General features: G+C 41.1%; 1 protein-coding gene and 1 long non-coding RNA gene across 2 annotated transcripts in view; both read left to right on the plus strand.

The window, feature by feature from the left end:
* LOC129454601 (fibrocystin-L) overlaps positions 1-20,247 on the plus strand; it is a 68,299-nt gene that overhangs the window by 36,285 nt on the left and 11,767 nt on the right. The window contains exons 30-37 of the mRNA XM_073858728.1: positions 13,176-13,335; positions 13,453-13,630; positions 13,721-13,821; positions 16,539-16,693; positions 18,701-18,827; positions 19,198-19,316; positions 19,537-19,658; positions 19,943-20,121. Coding sequence (XP_073714829.1) covers positions 13,176-13,335; positions 13,453-13,630; positions 13,721-13,821; positions 16,539-16,693; positions 18,701-18,827; positions 19,198-19,316; positions 19,537-19,658; positions 19,943-20,121 — 1,141 coding nt within the window. The remainder of the gene's footprint in view (positions 1-13,175; positions 13,336-13,452; positions 13,631-13,720; positions 13,822-16,538; positions 16,694-18,700; positions 18,828-19,197; positions 19,317-19,536; positions 19,659-19,942; positions 20,122-20,247) is intronic.
* Positions 1,381-9,595, plus strand: LOC141351495 (uncharacterized). The gene is made up of 2 exons (XR_012359760.1): positions 1,381-2,952; positions 9,270-9,595. It is a non-coding gene; the product is annotated as an uncharacterized lncRNA (long non-coding RNA).

Raw genomic sequence — 20,247 nt, forward strand, 5'->3', positions numbered from 1 at the left:
GACATTAGATAGTATTAAAATACAAACGTGTTGTGTTATTGAGTTGGAATAGTGTGCATGTTAAAACAGGTGACATTTCTGTACTTTTGTCTATTTATCTTTTAATGTTTAGACATTTCTTGACTCCACAGCAAACTGAGGATTTTTGCCTGTTTGTCTGTAAACTTAATGTTGATGTATACAGCTTATAGCTGAAATATCAGACAAGTAAACCGACAGTGTTTTGCATTCAGTTATGCATATTAAAGTTCAAAGTTTTAGAAAATAACTCATGTTTTCTTATGTTGTGAATCTCATGTCACGCGTGTGTGTGTTGTGAGAAGCACTTACAGTACAGTTGACAGCGAATCAGACGTCAATCACCGATGGACTTTCTTCATTCAGTCACGTGTTCACAGTGCTTCTGGAGGTTGCACGCGTTTAAATGTTTCTGCCGACGAACAGGTCGCGCGTATATAATGGCGGGTACACGTGTGAAGTTTAGCTTTTAGTTAAAAGATTGGTAAATTCATATTCACGTAATACAACACTCTTTATGTTCTGCGTGTTTCTAGACACAAGCAAAACCGCATCAAACGATTCAGTTGTTGCCGCGATCTAAACAATTCATTTAAACTGATTCGCGAACCAATTCAAAACGTTTGGCCCGTTTGCTTTGTAAAGAATCGACTCAAAAGACTCATTTATTTGCAACACCTTGTAAGGAATCAACTTAAACGAGTCATTAATTCGCGAATGTGTGTATGTGACACCGCGTGAGTGAGAGACGCATGGAAAGGAATTTGAAGCGTTATTTGCTCTATAAAAGACAAAGACGAAAACTAAGGACATTTAATCTATATTTTTATTTTATTTTAGTTAGTTTTACCAGACACACATTACAGTTTTAGTTAGTTATCGTTTTTTTATAATGACTCGTTTTTATTTTTATTTCAGTTAAAGACAATGTTTTTTACCACCTAGTTTTCGTTTTTTCGTTCGTTTTCGTTAACGATTATAACCTTGGTGTGAATGTGTGTGTGTGCGCACGTGTCTCATGGCAATGCATATCCCTTTGTTGACTGCTTTAAAATGCAATGTTTGAGAGATGTCTCTGGTGTTACATGTAATATGTTGTATAGATTTATGGATATTCATAAAATCTTTCTATATGTAATGTGGTGTGTAGGCTATAGGCTATCTGGTCATATTGCTGATGGTTGTTTAACGTGATGATTACGTGCTGCGCGAATAGAGTATATATTATTATAAGTATACGTACTGTAGGCTAATAATAAGTGTGCCCTCCCATGCATTTCATATGCCCCCCTTAAGACTGAGGTCTGGCGACGGGTCTGACTCCCCATGTGAGCTGGAACTTCTTCAAAAACAGACTTTAACCATGTGTAACCGGATTAGGCGAACGGTGAGTGACACCTGAAGCCACCTATCAGGGAGGGGCTGCCCCTTCTTAAGCATCGATTGGCTGCGGTATGTTATGCGTCATGTCCGATGTTCCGCTTGGTGCGTGTTGATAATAGCAACGGCGTGTCTCTTGCCCTGTGTGTGTGGTGCCCTGGTTGCGCTGTTTAAGTGGATATTACGACTGCTCACCCTCAGTTGCCGGCGGCTGATAAGGCTGTGCTGAACCCATGCCTGTAGCAGGTTATGTTTATCATACCATTGGTTGGATTCTCCCTTTTTGTTCTCTGTGTCACTTTGTTGTGATTCCGAGTTTGTGATCTGGCGTTCGTATTGCCGTAAAAGCATCACGGTCTTCTCCACGCAACACAACGAGTACCGTAAACTGTCTGGTTCAGCTGTGTCTTGCCCCCTTTCTTACTAAATTAGAGCTATGGCGTCTTCTTGACGCGTAGGGGGACGACTAGTAGCCTCTCTATTGGGTTTTGTTTTGTTTTGCTGTAACGCATTGCGTTTCCTTTTTGTTTACCCTCTCTAGTTTTGTTTATTTTGATTTTGTTATATTGTTTTTGATAGGATTCAATGGATTAGTTATTTACTCCTTTTTATTCTTTAAAGTGTTTTGGTATTATACTGTTGTTGTTTACTCTCTGCTCCAGTGAACTGGGTCATACGTGACCGGTTAATGGTTTACTTATTGTACAACCATTGCAATTCTGTTATGACTTGTGTTTGGTCTTGTGAATTTGTTTTGATTCTGTAAGATGTCATTAGTTTAATTTCATTTCATTTGATATTTCTTTTTTTCTTTCAGCTAAGGCTGACTGGTAATATTTTGTAGTATTATTTAATCTAGTATTAATCCAGTTTTCCATCTGTTGCAGGAGCTGGGGTCCCAACGGGTGGATGGAACTTTCCGGTGGTGGTTTTCCTTTTTCATTGTGTGCTGTTTAACACGAAGTGTGTGATTTATTTCATTTGAGTGCACAGTGGTGTGTGTGTGCGTGCGTGTGTGTCTATGTGGACCCAAGTCGAGATTAAGAACCCCCCTATCCTGTTGGGAACCTCAGCTCTGCTTAATTTATTTTTCTTTAACTTTCAGTTTTGTGTGTTTGCAGTGTGGTTGCCGTGAATTGAAGTAGAGTGATAACTTATATGATTAACTGCTTATTTTAATGAGATTAAGTAATAAAACTATTTTTGTATTGTACTCACGTCTCTCTACTCTTTCTTTGTTTAAACGAGGAGTGAACCTGTGTGCTTTCCCACCCTTCTGGGTGTTATTAGCATTTCCCCTGGTGCAAGTCCTGGGGTGGCGTAGTTGGAGTTCAAATATTAAATCTGTCTTTTTGTTCTAAGTTATACCCTCACGTCACATTTTGGCGTATAGTCGGCAGGGTCCTCTGAGTTTGAGTACAGAGACGTGAGTATTGTGGTGTATGTAGGTTTTTTTTGTTTTGTTTGTTTTGTTTATGTAGGAACCAGACAGTGACAGTCTCGTATTGGAATCCCAGCACACATTGTTTGCTGAATTGGCGTGCTCTATCGGTGGTAAGTTTGTTTTTGCTTATAACAATGGAGGACGAATTACGTGAGTTGCGTGATTTAGTAGCCCAATTGAAAGCAGATAATGAAAAGCTGCGGCAGGAGCATGTGCCTGAACCACAGCCAGGTCCATCTAACCCTCCAGTTTCCGCAGTCACAGAGCCTCCACTTGTGGGTGCCAGTGCTTCGGCAGCGGAGCGTCTTGTTTTTATTCCTCGAGATCGGAGGTGTCCAAAATTCAGTGGTAGATCTGGTATTGGGATTGATGAGTGGGTGGAGGAGGCTCAGGCCTGTATGCGCCTCCGCCACCTTTCTATTGCTGATCAAGCATTCTTTTTGTTTGATCATTTGGAGCGAGAGGCTAGGGAAGAAATTCGATATCGATCAGAGAACGAAAGGGAGGATCCAAAGCGAATTATTCAGATTTTACATGAATTATATGGATGTACTAAGTCGTATGTAGCCCTTCAGGAGTCTTTCTTTTCCAGAAGACAGCAGGATGGGGAGACCTTAGTGGAATTCTCCTTGGCTCTTATGAATCTTCTTGAGAGGATAAGAAGTCAGTCACCTCATGGTATGCCTAATTCGGAAGTTCTGTTGCGCGATCAGTTTGTTGAATATGTTAGTGATGGTGCTCTCCGACGTGAGCTTAAACAGTTAGTCCGTCGTCAACCTACCGCTACTCTGTTTGATGTTCACAGCGAAGCACTTCGTTGGGAAAGGGACGGCATGCCAGGGGGGGTGCGGGGTAGAAGCCAGTCTGTCCCATCCGCTTATGGCATACAATATGGGGTACAGGGAGACCAGCACATTGGAAGTAGTAGCACTCCCACAGTTTCTGAATTAAGTGAGTTACGAGACATGTTGAAACGGCAACAACAGCAATTAAATCAGTTGACACAAAGTATGGCTCAATTACAAAATCCTGCGTTGCGTATAGCTCCATTCCAGGCTTCAGAAGCACGTACTGCCAAACCTCAAAATTCTGAGTCTTGTACGGCTCCATTTCAGAATCCAGAGTCCCGAATGGCTCAATTTCGAAATGCTGATTTTCGTATGCGGCCGTCACGCAACCAAGTTATCTGCAGACGATGTCAGCAACCTGGCCATTTTGCCAGAGATTGTGATGGGGAACGCAGATCCTCTCGTTTTCCATCCGTGCATACTGAGGTTGTAAGAGGGGGTGAGCAGTCATCATCTGTGCAGCCTTCGGAAAACTAGTTCCCACCAGGCTGCAGGGCCACAGCTTGGTTGGGGAAGGGACAGGCTCAAATCTTTTAACCGGTTCTGACTTTATGTCTCGCTTTATGTCTACTTGTCCACAGCTCGTCGTTTCTATGGGTGGGATCCAGGTTCCCTGTTTGGTGGACACTGGTTCGATGGTGTCCACCATAACAGAGACTTGTTTCCTGGCCAATTTTGGTTCATGGGGTCAGGAACATCTTAAATCGTGTCATTGGTTACAACTTCGGGCAGCGAATGGCCTTTCCATTCCCTACATTGGTTACTTGGAACTCGATGTAGAACTGTGTGGGCAAATAGTTCCAGGCTGTGGTGTGCTGGTGGTCAGAGATCCTCCTGGTGGCATGTGTGCTCAGGTACCCGGGGTTTTGGGTATGAATATCTTGAGCCGCTGCTATCAGGAGCTCTTTGGTCAGCATGGCACTGGTCTTTTTGAACTACCAGCAGTGTCGCAGGCCCCTAGTTCAGTCTTTCAGGCTTTACAACATTGTCATCAAATTGAAGCTCAGCAAGGGATAGATTCTGTAGGGCGTGTTAAAGTACGCGGACGTCGGGCGTGTCACATAGTAGGAGGCACAATGAAATTTGTTGCTGCCACATGTTCTACGAAATACTCAAAGGGAACCGTTCTGTTTGAACCATCAGATTCCGGTCTACCAGCAGGGTTGATGGCCTCCCCTGCTTTGTTAAGGGTGGATCGTGGTACTGTTTATGTGCCTGTTATCAATGTGGGGACTACAGACGTAGTGCTTTATTCTAGCACTGTCATTGGCACTGTGAAGAACGTTTATGTGGTTAGTTTACCCCCAGAGGTGGCGGAAGTTCAGATGGTAAAGGCTAAGGTAAGCTCACAGGCTGTGCAGGTCTCTTCTACTGTCCAGGAGCAAATTGGGGCACTTGATCTGTCTGTGCTGTCACTGGAAGAGCAGGTTAAAGTAAGGACATTGTTAGAGAAGTATTCATCAGTGTTCTCTGCGAATGACGGGGATTTGGGTTGCACTAACCTTATTTCCCATGAGATTCCCCTGGTAGATGAAGTTCCGGTGAGGCAGCGGTTCAGGCGTATTCCTCCCTCTGAGTATGAGGTAGTAAAAGCACATATCAACCAGTTGTTGGAAGCTCGGGTGATTAGGGAGAGCTGTAGCCCCTACGCTTCGCCCATTGTCCTGGTCAAGAAGAAAGACGGTAGCCTGCGCTTGTGCGTCGACTACCGTCGACTAAATTCTAAGACTAGGAAGGATGCCTTTCCTCTGCCCCGGATTGAGGAGACCTTGGACTCGTTGGCGGGGGCATGTTGGTTTTCCACCATGGACCTCGCCAGCGGGTACAATCAGGTACCGGTGGTAGAGGGTGACAAGTCCAAGACTGCTTTTTGTACTCCTTTCGGCCTCTTCGAGTGGAATCGAATGCCTTTCGGGCTGTGCAATGCCCCAAGCACCTTCCAGCGATTGATGGAACGGTTGTTTGGGGATCAACAGTGCCAGTCCCTCCTATTGTATCTCGATGACATCGTGGTATTTTCGACATCTGTTGATCAACATCTTGCTCGAATGGAGGTTGTTTTGAGTCGTTTGCAAAATGAGGGCCTAAAAGCTAAATTGTCCAAGTGTGCGTTCTTTAAGAAAAAGGTACAGTATTTAGGCCATGTTATTTCATCAGAGGGAGTCTCTACAGATCCAGGAAAGGTAGATGCAGTTGCACACTGGCCTCGTCCGACTAGTGTTACAGAGCTGCGGTCATTTTTGGGGTTTGCCAGCTACTACCGGCGTTTTGTTGAGGGATTTGCTAGGTTAGCAGCCCCGCTCCATGGGCTGGTGGCTCAGTTGGCAACCCCAAACCGCTCTAAGGTGAGGCCTCAGGAATTTTCTGAGTCCTGGTCTACTGAATGCCAGCAGAGTTTTGAGCGGTTAAAAGGTAAATTAACCACAGCTCCAGTGCTTGCCTATGCAGATTTTTCATTACCGTTCATCCTGGAGGTGGATGCAAGTCATGGGGGCTTAGGAGCAGTCCTCTCGCAGGAGCAGCAAGGCAAGGTGCGCCCTATAGCGTATGGTAGTCGCAGTCTTCGGCCCACTGAGCGTAATCCAGCTAATTACAGCTCTATGAAACTGGAGTTTTTGGCGCTCAAGTGGGCCATGACTGAGAAGTTTAGGGAGTACTTATTGGGGCATAAGTGTGTGGTTTTTACTGATAACAACCCTCTTAGCTACCTGTCTTCAGCAAAGTTAGGTGCCATGGAGCAGCGGTGGGCTGCCCAGGTAGCAGCTTTTGACTTTGAGATCAAGTATAGATCAGGTAGAAGTAATCGTAATGCCGACGCCTTGTCGAGACAGAACTTTCTGGGTGTAGTAGAGGCCCAAGATTTGCGCCCAGGTGTGGCTGTCCCACTTGTGTTGCAGCAAGCGGTGCAAGGTAGACTTGTGACCCAGGTTAATCAAGTGCTCTCACTTCCTTGTCGTTCTTCGGGTGATATAAGCACTCAGCAGGAGGCAGACCCGGTCATTGGGGAGTTGTTGGTGTTCTGGAGGCGGAGTTCATTTCCGAGCCGTGAAGAACGCAAGAAACTCTCAAGGTTAGCTGCTGTTTTGCTTCGGCAGTGGGACCGTTTGGTGGAAACTGACGGGGTCCTTTACCGTCGGGTGTTTCGCCCAGATGGAGGGGAGGAGGTTTTACAAGTATTACTACCAGCGGTCCTGAAGCAGGAGGTTTTGACCCAGCTTCACCAACAACATGGGCACCAGGGGGTAGAACGGACATCTCAGCTGGTACGCCAGAGATGTTACTGGCCTGGAATGTCAGCTGATATTCTCCAATGGTGCCAGGAATGTGAGAGATGTCAGAGTGCAAAGGGTTTTCACTCTGCTCCCAGCAGTTTCATGGGGCATTTGCTGGCCGCCAAGCCTAATGAAATCTTGGCTCTGGATTTTACAGTGTTGGAGCCCTCTGGGTCAGGCCTTGAGAATGTCCTAGTGATGACCGATATTTTTACAAAGTATACCCTGGCAGTACCCACGAGAGACCAACGGGCTGAAACTGTGGCCCAGGTATTGGTCAATGAATGGTTTTGTAAATTTGGTGTGCCGGGCCGCATCCATTCGGACCAAGGCCGTAGTTTTGAGTCTGCCCTTATACAGCAGCTTTGTGGGTTATATGAAGTTGAGAAGTCTCGAACTACTCCATATCACCCGGCTGGGAATGGACAGTGCGAGCGATTCAACCGGACATTGCATGACCTGTTACGCACTTTGCCGGTATCCAAAAAAAGAGACTGGCCGCTTTGTCTGCCCCATGTGCTCTTTGCTTATAATACTACTCCTCATCAATCTACGGGGGTCTCTCCATATTATTTGATGTTTGGGCAGGAGCCTAGGCTCCCTGTTGACTTCCTGCTTGGGAGAGTTCAAGAGCCAGCAACAGGTAGTGTTAATAGGTGGATTTTAGAACAGCAGGATCGGTTACAAGTGGCGTTTGAGGGTGCTCGTGAGCGTTTGGGGGTCATGGCGAGCCGTCGAAAGGCTCGCCATGACCTACAAGTGCGGGAAATACCACTGAGGCAGGGTGAACTTGTATATCTCCGTGATTATAATGTGAGAGGTAGACACAAAATCCAGGACCTGTGGAGCTCAGTGGTATATCAGGTTATAAAGGCCCCAAAGGAAGGTGGGGCAGTGTATACAATTGCTCCCCCCACGGAGTTAAGTAAAGTAAGGCATGTGCACCGATCTTTGCTGAAAGCTCAGGTCCAGACCAGCCCAAACTTGTCTCTAGGGTTGACAGAAACCCCAGTTGTTGCATCTGATTGTCCCCAGGAAGAGGAGTTTGAGGAGGATTTGTTTGTTGTGAGGCCGACAACTCCTGTTGTTCAAGTAGTGGGAGAGGTATCATCGGCTGTGGCCAATAGGGCAGTGGGAGCCCCAGAGGTTGAAGTAAACCCACAACCTATGATAACTCTACCTGCAGATCCTTTGGTAGAAGGGACTGAGGTAGTAAGGAGGACGGGGAGGGTGACTGCGGGTCAACACTCCAATGTCCACCATCTTCCTCGACCAGTGGGTATAGGTACAGTGTCTAGTATACTGGGGGGTGCAAGTGTTGCCTTATTCCGACCTTGGGACTGAGGGTCCTGGGGTGAGTTTTGGTTAGTTCACCGTCGGGGCGACGTTGCAGAAGCTGGGGGTGGAATGTAACCGGATTAGGCGAACGGTGAGTGACACCTGAAGCCACCTATCAGGGAGGGGCTGCCCCTTCTTAAGCATCGATTGGCTGCGGTATGTTATGCGTCATGTCCGATGTTCCGCTTGGTGCGTGTTGATAATAGCAACGGCGTGTCTCTTGCCCTGTGTGTGTGGTGCCCTGGTTGCGCTGTTTAAGTGGATATTACGACTGCTCACCCTCAGTTGCCGGCGGCTGATAAGGCTGTGCTGAACCCATGCCTGTAGCAGGTTATGTTTATCATACCATTGGTTGGATTCTCCCTTTTTGTTCTCTGTGTCACTTTGTTGTGATTCCGAGTTTGTGATCTGGCGTTCGTATTGCCGTAAAAGCATCACGGTCTTCTCCACGCAACACAACGAGTACCGTAAACTGTCTGGTTCAGCTGTGTTTTGCCCCCTTTCTTACTAAATTAGAGCTATGGCGTCTTCTTGACGCGTAGGGGGACGACTAGCAGCCTCTCTATTGGGTTTTTGTTTTGTTTTGCTGTAACGCATTGCGTTTCCTTTTTGTTTACCCTCTCTAGTTTTGTTTATTTTGATTTTGTTATATTGTTTTTGATAGGATTCAATGGATTAGTTATTTACTCCTTTTTATTCTTTAAAGTGTTTTGGTATTATACTGTTGTTGTTTACTCTCTGCTCCAGTGAACTGGGTCATACGTGACCGGTTAATGGTTTACTTATTGTACAACCATTGCAATTCTGTTATGACTTGTGTTTGGTCTTGTGAATTTGTTTTGATTCTGTAAGATGTCATTAGTTTAATTTCATTTCATTTGATATTTATTTTTTTCTTTCAGCTAAGGCTGACTGGTAATATTTTGTATTATTTAATCCAGTATTAATCCAGTTTTCCATCTGTTGCAGGAGCTGGGGTCCCAACGGGTGGATGGAACTTTCCGGTGGTGGTTTTCCTTTTTCATTGTGTGCTGTTTAACACGAAGTGTGTGATTTATTTCATTTGAGTGCACAGTGGTGTGTGTGTGCGTGCGTGTGTGTCTATGTGGACCCAAGTCGAGATTAAGAACCCCCCTATCCTGTTGGGAACCTCAGCTCTGCTTAATTTATTTTTCTTTAACTTTCAGTTTTGTGTGTTTGCAGTGTGGTTGCCGTGAATTGAAGTAGAGTGACAACTTATATGATTAACTGCTTATTTTAATGAGATTAAGTAATAAAACTATTTTTGTATTGTACTCACGTCTCTCTACTCTTTCTTTGTTAAACGAGGAGTGAACCTGTGTGCTTTCCCACCCTTCTGGGTGTTATTAGCATTTCCCCTGGTGCAAGTCCTGGGGTGGCGTAGTTGGAGTTCAAATATTAAATCTGTCTTTTTGTTCTAAGTTATACCCTCACGTCACACATGCATTCCTAATGTTATGTTCCGAGCCTCCAAGCTAAGATTATCCAGCGTCTGTGTTTTTCCAAGACGGTTCTTTCACCGAACTCTCCGTTTCCATGGTTACTCATAACATCACTGTGTCAAAATAAAAGTCTCTCAGAAAAAATTATTTAAAAGTCATTTTGGTTGCATTTGGCAATCTTTAAAGACATGTTTACTGATTGTTGAGACACTGCATGGTTTGCTTTGCTCCTGGCCCTCACGTGTGTCACGCGAAGCTGTGAGCGGGGCTACAAAAGTGGTCATTTTATTTGGGTTTGGGGAGGTGTTTTAATTCTACTCTGACAACATATTCCAGCAAATTTCTTGGTGCCAAAAAAAATTATATTTCAGTAGCACAGATGTTTTCAGTTTTGAAACTTGCAGGATGTTTATTTAAGTATTAGGACGTCTTATATAACAAATTATCAAGTTAAAATTGATTGTTTGATTCACCGCTCCTTTAAACCGCAAGTTTCTTTAAAAATAAAATTATGCCTATATATCCTGTAAGTTTGATTTTGACATTGGTGGGGAAATAAATAAAATTGTCTTCAGAGCCGCATTGTCACAAAGGTTTATCGCTGTTTACTTGAACAATAGTTAAAATAGCATTTTTGTTATCATAATCTTATTTAACAGGATACAAGCCAAAAACAACAAATATACAATAATTCTATTTCATTTTGGGTTAATTTTAACTTTTTTGATGCCAGTAAAAATTCTGGAATGGCAAGTTAAAAACTGAACAAACATATTTCCTCCAGATCTGCTTTATTTAAAATAAATAAATAAAATAAGTTATATGTAAAAAAAACAAACCGATTCATTGTTTGGTCGAAATTATTGTGGGACAGTTCAGTTTCTCTGACACAGTGTTAATTTTAGCAGCAAATTCTGATTTAGTCTTAGTCTTTTGAATAACACACCATTTAGTTTTAGTCTTTTTTTAGTCATCTGAAATCTTTTAGTCTTAGTCTAGTTTTAGTCGACGAAATATCATAGGAGTTTTAGTCTTAGTCTAGTCTTAAGTTTTTTAGTCTGTTATGGAATGGTATTAAGGTTTGAATATGCAATACAGACACAGATTTAATGGTTGTTATAGAAAACACGTATTTTATTTTATTCTTAAAAGTCAAAAAAACTGACCATGGCTTTTTACAAAAGATAATATTACATAAAATAAGCATAAGGCCCGCTCTACCTAAAAATATACATGGTCCCTGAAAAAGAAAAGCATTGTCCCTAAATGACATGCACACACAGACACACACGCACGCAGACAGAGACACACACACGCAATTACGCACGCACTTTGTCCAGTCATGTAAAACCACAACATCTACTATAATAGTAACGTTACACATTTCATTCAATTTGAGGACACTGAATATTTATACTCAGTATTAATTCAGACAATCCAATACAATCAATACAGTTCAGATGTGTATTCCTTTCGTTTCTATGTTATACCAAGTTTAGCGAAAACACGGTGGTTTATCTGATAAAATAACCTTAGCATGTATGCTTACCTTTGCATGTATTTCTGGATGAGTCGTCTTTACAGGCTGTCGTCTTGTCATATTTGAAGTGTGACTAGATTAGACGCTAGCTCTGACATTTGTGTTGTTAATGAGACATGTCTTCGGACCGGGTGCACCGCAAAACGTTAGCGTGTTGCTAACAAGCGAAGTCAACTGAAATCAGCCAAAGCTGGGTAACTAAGACTGTACAACTAAATATAATGTAAACAACCTGTTGTGAAAACGAACTTTGCCGCGACTTTTTAAAATGCCTCTACTGCCTGCTGCTGCACAGATCAACCTACCCTCAAAGATTTGCTCTGATTGGATTTCTTCCCAACTGTCCCACAAAATGAGTAGCTCTGATTGGATCTCTTCTCCATTCGTCCCTCCCTAACATTTCCGTTTTATTTTTATTCGTTGACTAAAGTGTCAGTTATATTTCGTTACAGTCTTCGTCATCATATATGATTTTATTTAGTTTTTATTTAGTTTCCGTCCGTGAAAAAGGTTCGTTGACGAATATTTTTCGTCATCGTCTTCGTCAACGAAATTAACACTGCTCCGACATGTCCCTAGCGTCATACACATCGTTATTGGCAGGCCATAGGGGGCCGGGCCCACCCCCAACAACGCTTGTGCCTCCTCAGTATTTAAAAAATACTGTAATTTTATATTATCATAGTTAATTTTGTGTTGCATTAATGTTGCATTCTTTATCATTAAAACATTAAAGATATTAAAAAACAGCCTTTCACGACCTTACTAAAAATAAAGTTAGGCTACGTACATGATGTAGCCTATGTCAGTGTAGCCGCTCAATAGTTATCACACATTTTTAAAAACTAAATGATTTTTCGCTTAGCTAAGTTACTGCTTAAGATGAATATCCACAAATGGTTAAAAAGCACGCCAACAGTCTCCTCTGCTAAAATTGAAATCACACATACGCCTGATGTTGGAGAAGAAGACCCTGGACGACAGTCTGAGCCTGCTTCTAGGACCTGCGGTTCAAGTGCAACCGCGACTGGGGAAGCATTTCGGCCACAACAACTGCCTGTTGAATCAGTGGGTGTGAGTGACCTCGGCACGGACAAACCCAAACAGAGCAAATTTCCAGTCAAAATGTTTGGTTAAAAAAACGATAATTTTTCTCTAACTGGTATGTGAATAGGGAACTGGCTTGAGTACTCAGTGGAAAAGAACTTCGCATTTTGTTATGCCTGCAAGAAATTCAAATCGGTATCATAGGACGCAACCTTTTCCATTAAAGGAATTTAATGACTGGAAACATGCAATTGAAACAGGCAAGGGCTTAAATAAGCATGCAGCTTCAAAAGAACATTTAGCATGTGAAACAATGTGGAGAGATTCAGAAAAACGTAGAGAGACAGGGAAAGAGATTTCCACTCTTTTAAATACTCAATACTGACAAATTTCAAGTGATCTCCTGGCTTTCTATGCCATTTTGCACCTTGTTCTCTTAGTGTGTTCAATACTTATTCCCTGTGTCATTTCACATTATTTATTATGACTCAACTTGTATACTTAAATGTTCTGATTTCTTTGTATGAATTCAATATTTGGCTTGATGGCTACATCTGGTGGAAAACTTGTGTCAATAGGCCATTTAGAAATCCCCTGACTGATAACAATGCTGATGTGTCAAATACATATTTTAATTAGCCACACATATCTTAGCACATGCATAGTATTTGGATTTAGATGACTTGAAGGATGTGGAATAGACCACTTACATTTTTTTCATTTTTGGATAAACTATTGCTTTGTTTTATTTTTAATATATATTTAACTATTTTTTTTTAGTTTGTTTTATCAGTCTAATTCTGTAACTCTTTCTCTCCCTGACAGCCAGAGGATTATATCATTATGAATCACAACTTTACTCAAACGCCTGACTGGTTCAGCATTATAGATTACCGAAATGGTTCCTCCCAGCCACTAGACCCTGCTGTGAATGTAAATGGCGACTGGTACTTTAACGAGTCTTCAAACAGTCTATATTACATGGGTAAAACTACTCATCCTTTCATGTAAAATGTTTCAATGTAATGTTAAATCCTAGAAAACAAATTTCAACCCTATGCTGCAGGTCTACAGGAAATTAAACATTTGGTTTTTACAACAGTGTCTGGAAGAGATCGTGCAGCTGGCCGGATGAGGAGGAACAGTGTGGACCGGTCGCTTAAAGACAGACATATAGACTTCTATGTGTATCAGTGTTACTATCCAAAGTGCATCACACCAACAAGTGGACCTCCAATTCCTTCACCATCGGACAATTTCACCGGACCTAAATACTTCAAGTATGTTATACAAGTGTATTTGCTCAGCACATTTTTTGAATAGTACTATATGTTGTTAGACTTCATATGTTGTTTATAAAATATATACAGCAGTGGATGTACTCCCTGGTCAAACACATCTTTTTGGAGGTCAAGCCCTGAAAACAACTTTACTGTACCACAAACAGGCTCTGATGTGGTCATTCCATTAGGTAAGCATTTCTGCAAATCCTGTGCAACAACAGTAAAAAAAAGGGGCTGTTTAAGTTAAATGGGTCAAACCTTAAATAGAATATTAACTTTTTCACAAGTAAATAAATAAGGACTACAACTACCACAATGTAAGTTTGCATTCTTGATCAACCAGTCCAGACCTGAAGTCCTTATATACTGAAACAACAGTGCAGCACAGATGATCCATTTTTGAGCCAACACAGAAGTTAGGGGGGCACTGGTTCCCTTGAAAAAAAAAACAAAAAAACATTAATTTTCCCCATAGACAGTGCTTAATTTGTAAAGTGGGAGGTCCCGGAGCGCGGGGGGTGGATCCGGCAACTCAAAACGTGGGTTGGAGGTAACAGATTTTTTTTACACTGGAGCGCATCTAATCATAAATGAATGAAACTCGGCGTAGGCCTGTGCATACATTACCCATTAAATATATTTGTTGCATTGGATGGATCATTATCCTTTCCACAACATACAAGGGCTTTCTCGTGGGTCGCATTAGCAGAGCATGCAATCAGCGGGTGCGGCTTTGAAATTTGGTAAAAAAATAAAAATAAATAAACAACACCGTGTGTAGCCTACGTACATCAAGGCAATGTTAATTTAATTTCAGAACATGCACTGCATGGGTGCGAAATGTAAAAAAATAAACTAAATATAATGCATCAATTATTTTCACAAGCAGCAATACAGAATTTGTTTGTGGAATTTTAATGGGGGAAAAAGACTAACAAGACCGATAAAAACACTACACAAATAGTATATATTTTTTTAATTTAGGCGATTCATTTTCCATAGTGACATAGGAGGTGCCGGATGCAATAAAAAAGGTTCCGGATCCAACGTTGAAGGTGCCGGCTCAAATTAAGCCCTCCCATAGACTTTTGGATTATCGCAAAAATAAGCTTTGTGTTTAACAAATGACACTTCCACATTTTGTACAAGAAGTTAATCTTCACAGATTAATAAAAATGTTATTCTTTTTTATGAATTTTATGAGCACAAGCAAATAGTAAAAACACTTGCAAATGAAGATATCAGCTTCAACAGTTTGACAACACATGCACTGCAAATCCGCACAACACAACCAAATACAAAAATGCACAGCAAAAACAACACATATGACAATAGAAGTGTTTCAAAGGGAACCAAATAAAGTGATGCACTTGGCTAGGATTGCTTGTTGTTCACTGACTAAATTATTTGCTGGCATGTATAATCCATAAAAAACACATTATAAAATGGGCAGTTCTGGTTCTTCATTCTGATTGGTTGAAACACGTTCTAAGCCGTGATAAAATACACCGGTAACCTCACGGTTCAGACCACATTACATAAGTATCACTGCATTGCAGTATTGCTGCGTACTGATTTATGAAAATGAACACCAGTCTTTGATCATATTTTTAATTTGTCTACAATTGCACAATTAATGGCGATATCCAGATAAATGTCAATAAATATTGTTGAGTCATCTCGTCCATAAAGAGAAAACGTTGTCTGAGGAGTTTATAACTCAAGTTCATACGTCCGCTATATCCACTGGGTGGCGATCTTACCCAACTTAAACACTGACGCATTTACTCAACAACACTAAAAACAGCGTGTTTTTATCAGGCTCTGAATCTGACCTCTTACAAAAGTTCTTCACAAAAATGGAATTATCTCCGATTTTAGCTAAAACATTTGAAAGGTGGTAAGAGAACAAATGAAGGTAGGATGAAACTTTTTTTTTTTTTGTTGTTTTTGAAAGCGGATGGTCTGTTCTTTCATTTGATATTTTATGTTTATTTAAAGAAGATAATTGTTCTGCAAGGCATTAAACTTAAACTGGGTGGCAACTTAAAAAAAAAACGCTGACGGGGAAAAAGTTAAGCATGCTTCCAAGCATATTTGATCATTACTTCAACAGTTGCACAATATAAATGTTAATGTATAAATTAGATAAATGGTGATTTATAAAATAAACACCACAGTCTTAAATCATATTTTCATTGTGTCTTTGCTGCGTCTGTGTTGGTTGGGAACTGCGCTCTGTTTCAGTCACACTTGATTCTGAGGAACTACTTTGTTTGGCGGAAGAGTAGTATTTGTACTAATATAATTACAACTTATTTGTGTATTTTATAAAATCCCGCTAACGTTATGCATATGAAGTAACCGTTTTATAAAAGCAATAAACCCCTCGAAGTGTTGGGTTACCAGTGCATTTTATAACAGCTAAGGGGGTTTTAGGCACTCCGCTTCGCGTCGTGCCTAACAATGCCTCTTAGCTGTTATAAAATGCACTGGTAACCCACTGCTTCTTGGGGTTTATTGCTTTATTATTAACCATTTTAATGTTCTTTATTTGTGAAAATAAAGTAGTAATATAACAGTATAGCTTAAGACAGATATGCCGTCGGCTGTTTGAACAACTATTATGTACTATAGGCGGTGACGTCACTACCTGCGAGAAACCTGACGAATCTCCAAGTGCTATGTAAACGCAGTTGTCTGGAGCCTGTTTATTGATTTGCATGTAAACGCATGAAAACAGTTTTTTTTAATAAGAAGATTTTTGCTAGTTATCTGCTTATTCTGTGCATGTCTCATAGCTTTCAGGTTTATTCAACAATATAATATGAGACAACTGTATAATAATTATATATATGATCGTAAAGTTGTCACAGATGTAAAAATGTCCCACTTTGTTTTAAAGGGACATGTGTGGTTGTAGACGTTGAAATTCCTTCCCTGAATAAGCTGACAATATTTGGAGTTCTGATGATTCCAGACACAAATAATGGCACGGCAAACATCAGTGGTTCTCAATATAACAAAGTTGTTTTGAATGCCACATACATCTCCATCCAGGTAAGAATATAAAGTATAGACCAAACTGCATCCTACCATTTATTTTAACTGGACATTTTAGCTAAGCTGAGTTAAAGGTGACATAGAATGATTGAACGGAGTTTTTATCCTTGTTCTGTGATGTGACATGTAGACACATTTTTTTTTGTTTGGGTCTGTAATGCCTTAGAAGCTTCCTAAAAACCTCTCTCAGATAGCTCTATCAGGGTGGGGGATTTTAAACAAGTGGTTTTGCACATATTTGGCTCCCCCTACTGGCTTAACTTGCAATCTCATTACTGATTGGCTGACTTTGCTGCCACTCAAAAAATGTAGCCAATTATTTTAAACTGGAGGGGCAGTTAGATGCATGTGATATCATAAGCATCAGTTTTTCAGATTGGGCTGTTTTCTGGCTGACATTTCAAAAAGAGGAATTTCTATGAGACTGAGTTGTTTAGCATGTTTTGCACTTTTTGTATGTTTGTGAATGTGGGTAGACTACCATTATTCAACAAAGACAAGGTAAAAATGGTTTTTCATTCTCTGTCCCCTTTAATTAGTTAATAAGAGTGTGGCACCAGGCGTCTTCAATATTGAACCGTTTCACCATATTCTAATTTTCTGAGATACTGATTTTTTTTCTTAGTTGCCAGTTATAATCATCAAAAGTAAAAGAAATAAACATTACTGTGTATAATGAATGAATATAATAAACAAGTTTCACTTGAATTAGTGAAATAAATCAATTTTTTGATGATATTCTAATTATATGACCAGTACGTAGTTGCATACCTTCATGTTTTGTCAACCGATTTCCCATCCCCCTAACACTGTCACTCACAAGCAGAAGTCAAGACTAAACCCCTGCGTGATGTCTTTATCATGTTTATACCTGTACGAGTGTGGAACAAAAGATGCGTGTCACTGATCAAACCACCAATCACAGGTGTGAATCCCAAAGTCTTTAAAGTAAACGTGACCATTGAGTGAATGTGTTAAGTAAATGCAGTTAAGAGAGCAAAGTCCAGCGAGCGCTCATTCCAGCACTTGTGTTGCTGCATTTGTGCGCGCTGAGCAGAGGTGCGCTTTCCCGTAGAGTTTCATTCATGAAGTAGCCTATATGTGCCCTCGCAAGGATGCGCGCAAATATTATTCTGCGTGCATACCCGCACATCTCTCGCTCGCGGGTGCTTTATCCGTACCTTAGATTTGGGTCTGAATAAACGTAACATACTTTCGCACACCTTGTGGCCAGAAGGGGGCTCCACAAACCCGCGAGGCCCCACGCAATTGTGTGGTTTGCGCGGTGGGTAAACACGCCACTGGATGGTACAAGATGGAACAGAGGGTTGTGACAAGTTGTGACAAAGTAATACATTTCTATATTTTTAATCTTACACCACTATAAAGTTGATCCCCTGCACCCCCCCTCCATTTGGAAAATACCCAGAGGTGAACTGTCCACCTGGTGCTCCCCGCTTTCCCCGTTTCACACAACTTCTGTGCGGCGTAACTTCTCAGCAAGCAGGGGCATAAATTCCCCACACAAGTGTCACAAAAGATTTTTTTTAACTGCTCGTCGTGCTGCCCCCCATGTATCATAAAAAAATGCTGCCCCGGGTAGTTGCCCAGTGCGTCCATTCCAAAAACTGCTGCTGGGTTACACTTTCTTTGATAGTCCACTTTAGACATTTTACTTACTTACTACAGTGGTGTGAAAAGGTGTTGTTCCTGTTTTTTTTATGTTTTTGCATGTTTGTCACACTTTAATGTTTCAGATCATGAAACAAATTTAAATATTGATCAAAGATAACAAATAAACATGAAGGGAAAACAAAATCTAATTTTTCACCCCCCCCCATTAAAACATAACTTAACTGTGGTTATAGAATATCTGCTGGGGTTCATCACAATAAAGTATTAGCATTAAGTACTCTATCAATACTTTATTGACTGGTAGTTGAAGTTATTTACTATATTTAAAGTGGACTATCGAAATAAACTGTTACCTTACTTTTAATCCAGGGTGGCCGTCTGGTTGCTGGATATCCTGATCAACCCTTCAGAGGTGAACTACAGATCATACTGAGAGGAAACCATCTCACACCTGACTGGTTGTTGCCTGATGTAAATCAAGGGTCTAAAGTGCTGGGTAAGGGCGCTATACAGCACAGTTTCTAAATCAGTAATCACATTTAAAGGCGGAGTGCACAATGTTTGAAAGCCAAGGTTGATATTTGACATCACCTAAACATACACGCCCCTACCCCAATAAAATCTGGACCTTCTTTTGATAGACCGGCCCCACACATACGCAACCCCGGCAAGGATGTCGATTAGTAGACCTGCCCCTTACTGCTGATTGGCTACAAGTGTGTTTTGGTAGTCGGACCGACTCCCTTTTTCAAAGCATTTTTTAAACATTGTGCACTTCGCCTTTAACTCAAATAATGTCAAGGTTCTTTGAAGAGAGTTGCAGTCTTATAAATGATGATATTTAAAGAAACACTGCTGTTTTCCAGGTGTGTTTGGATCTCTTGATCTGTATGGCATGCCACACAATGTGACTCACACTAAATTGGCCAACACAGTCCAGGCTGGAAACAACACTCTCTTTCTGGAGAAAACTGTTGACTGGAAGGTCATTTGTTCATTAAACATGAAAAAATAGCACTTAAGAGAGCCTAAGACAACCTAAGCTATAATTTAATTTAGTCGTTGTCATGAACAACTGATTTTAATAGCACCTTATATTACATACCTTTATATCAATGTGCTCTCCATATTTTCCTCACTTCAAATGTGTTTTCCTCTTTGTTTGCATAAAATAATAAAGCTTTGTTTTGATATTTTGCCTTCAGGTTGGAGATCAGATTCTGCTGTCCACCACCAGTTATGACCCATGGCAGACAGAAATCCGCACCATAAGTGCAGTCTCAGATGATGGCCGCACACTGATCCTGGACCGGCCTGTATCATACACACACATCGGTTAGTACTGAGCACTAAAACATTTTCAGCCTAGGATATGTCTTAAACAATCATTTAATCCACCATGGACAATTGGTAAACTGCTGTTGCAAACAGTGTAGTGAGAAAAATGCCCATTTTTATTACTCCTGTATTAATCAGGTGTATGCTTTACTGTAATAATTGTATTTGATGAAGTGAGTTTTGTGTTTTATTGTTTGGTAACAATAGATATAACAAGATTAGCCACTGCTATTACTATGAATGAGGGAAATATAACTCTCAATATGGCTGTGGTCATATCGGACAAAAGTACAGTGTCCCAGGATCTTCTAGAAGCTATCAGCTTGCAGGGAATGTGGGTCTGCTGACCAGAAACATCAAGATCATTGGACAGGAGTATCCAGCCATGAACACACAGTCTTATGGAGCAAGAGTACTGGTGGGAACCTTCACAAGAGGAAATACTTACAGAGGTATAAAACAACTTATATTGACAAAATACTCACAAAAGGGAGGAGGTCTAAGATTCCTTAAAGCATTTTTTTGTTGTTATCTAACAGTGAGTGAGAAATGAATTAATTTACACGCTCCATATTTGG

Source organism: Misgurnus anguillicaudatus, chromosome 20 (assembly GCF_027580225.2).
Source record: "Misgurnus anguillicaudatus chromosome 20, ASM2758022v2, whole genome shotgun sequence".
NCBI lineage: Eukaryota > Metazoa > Chordata > Actinopteri > Cypriniformes > Cobitidae > Misgurnus > Misgurnus anguillicaudatus.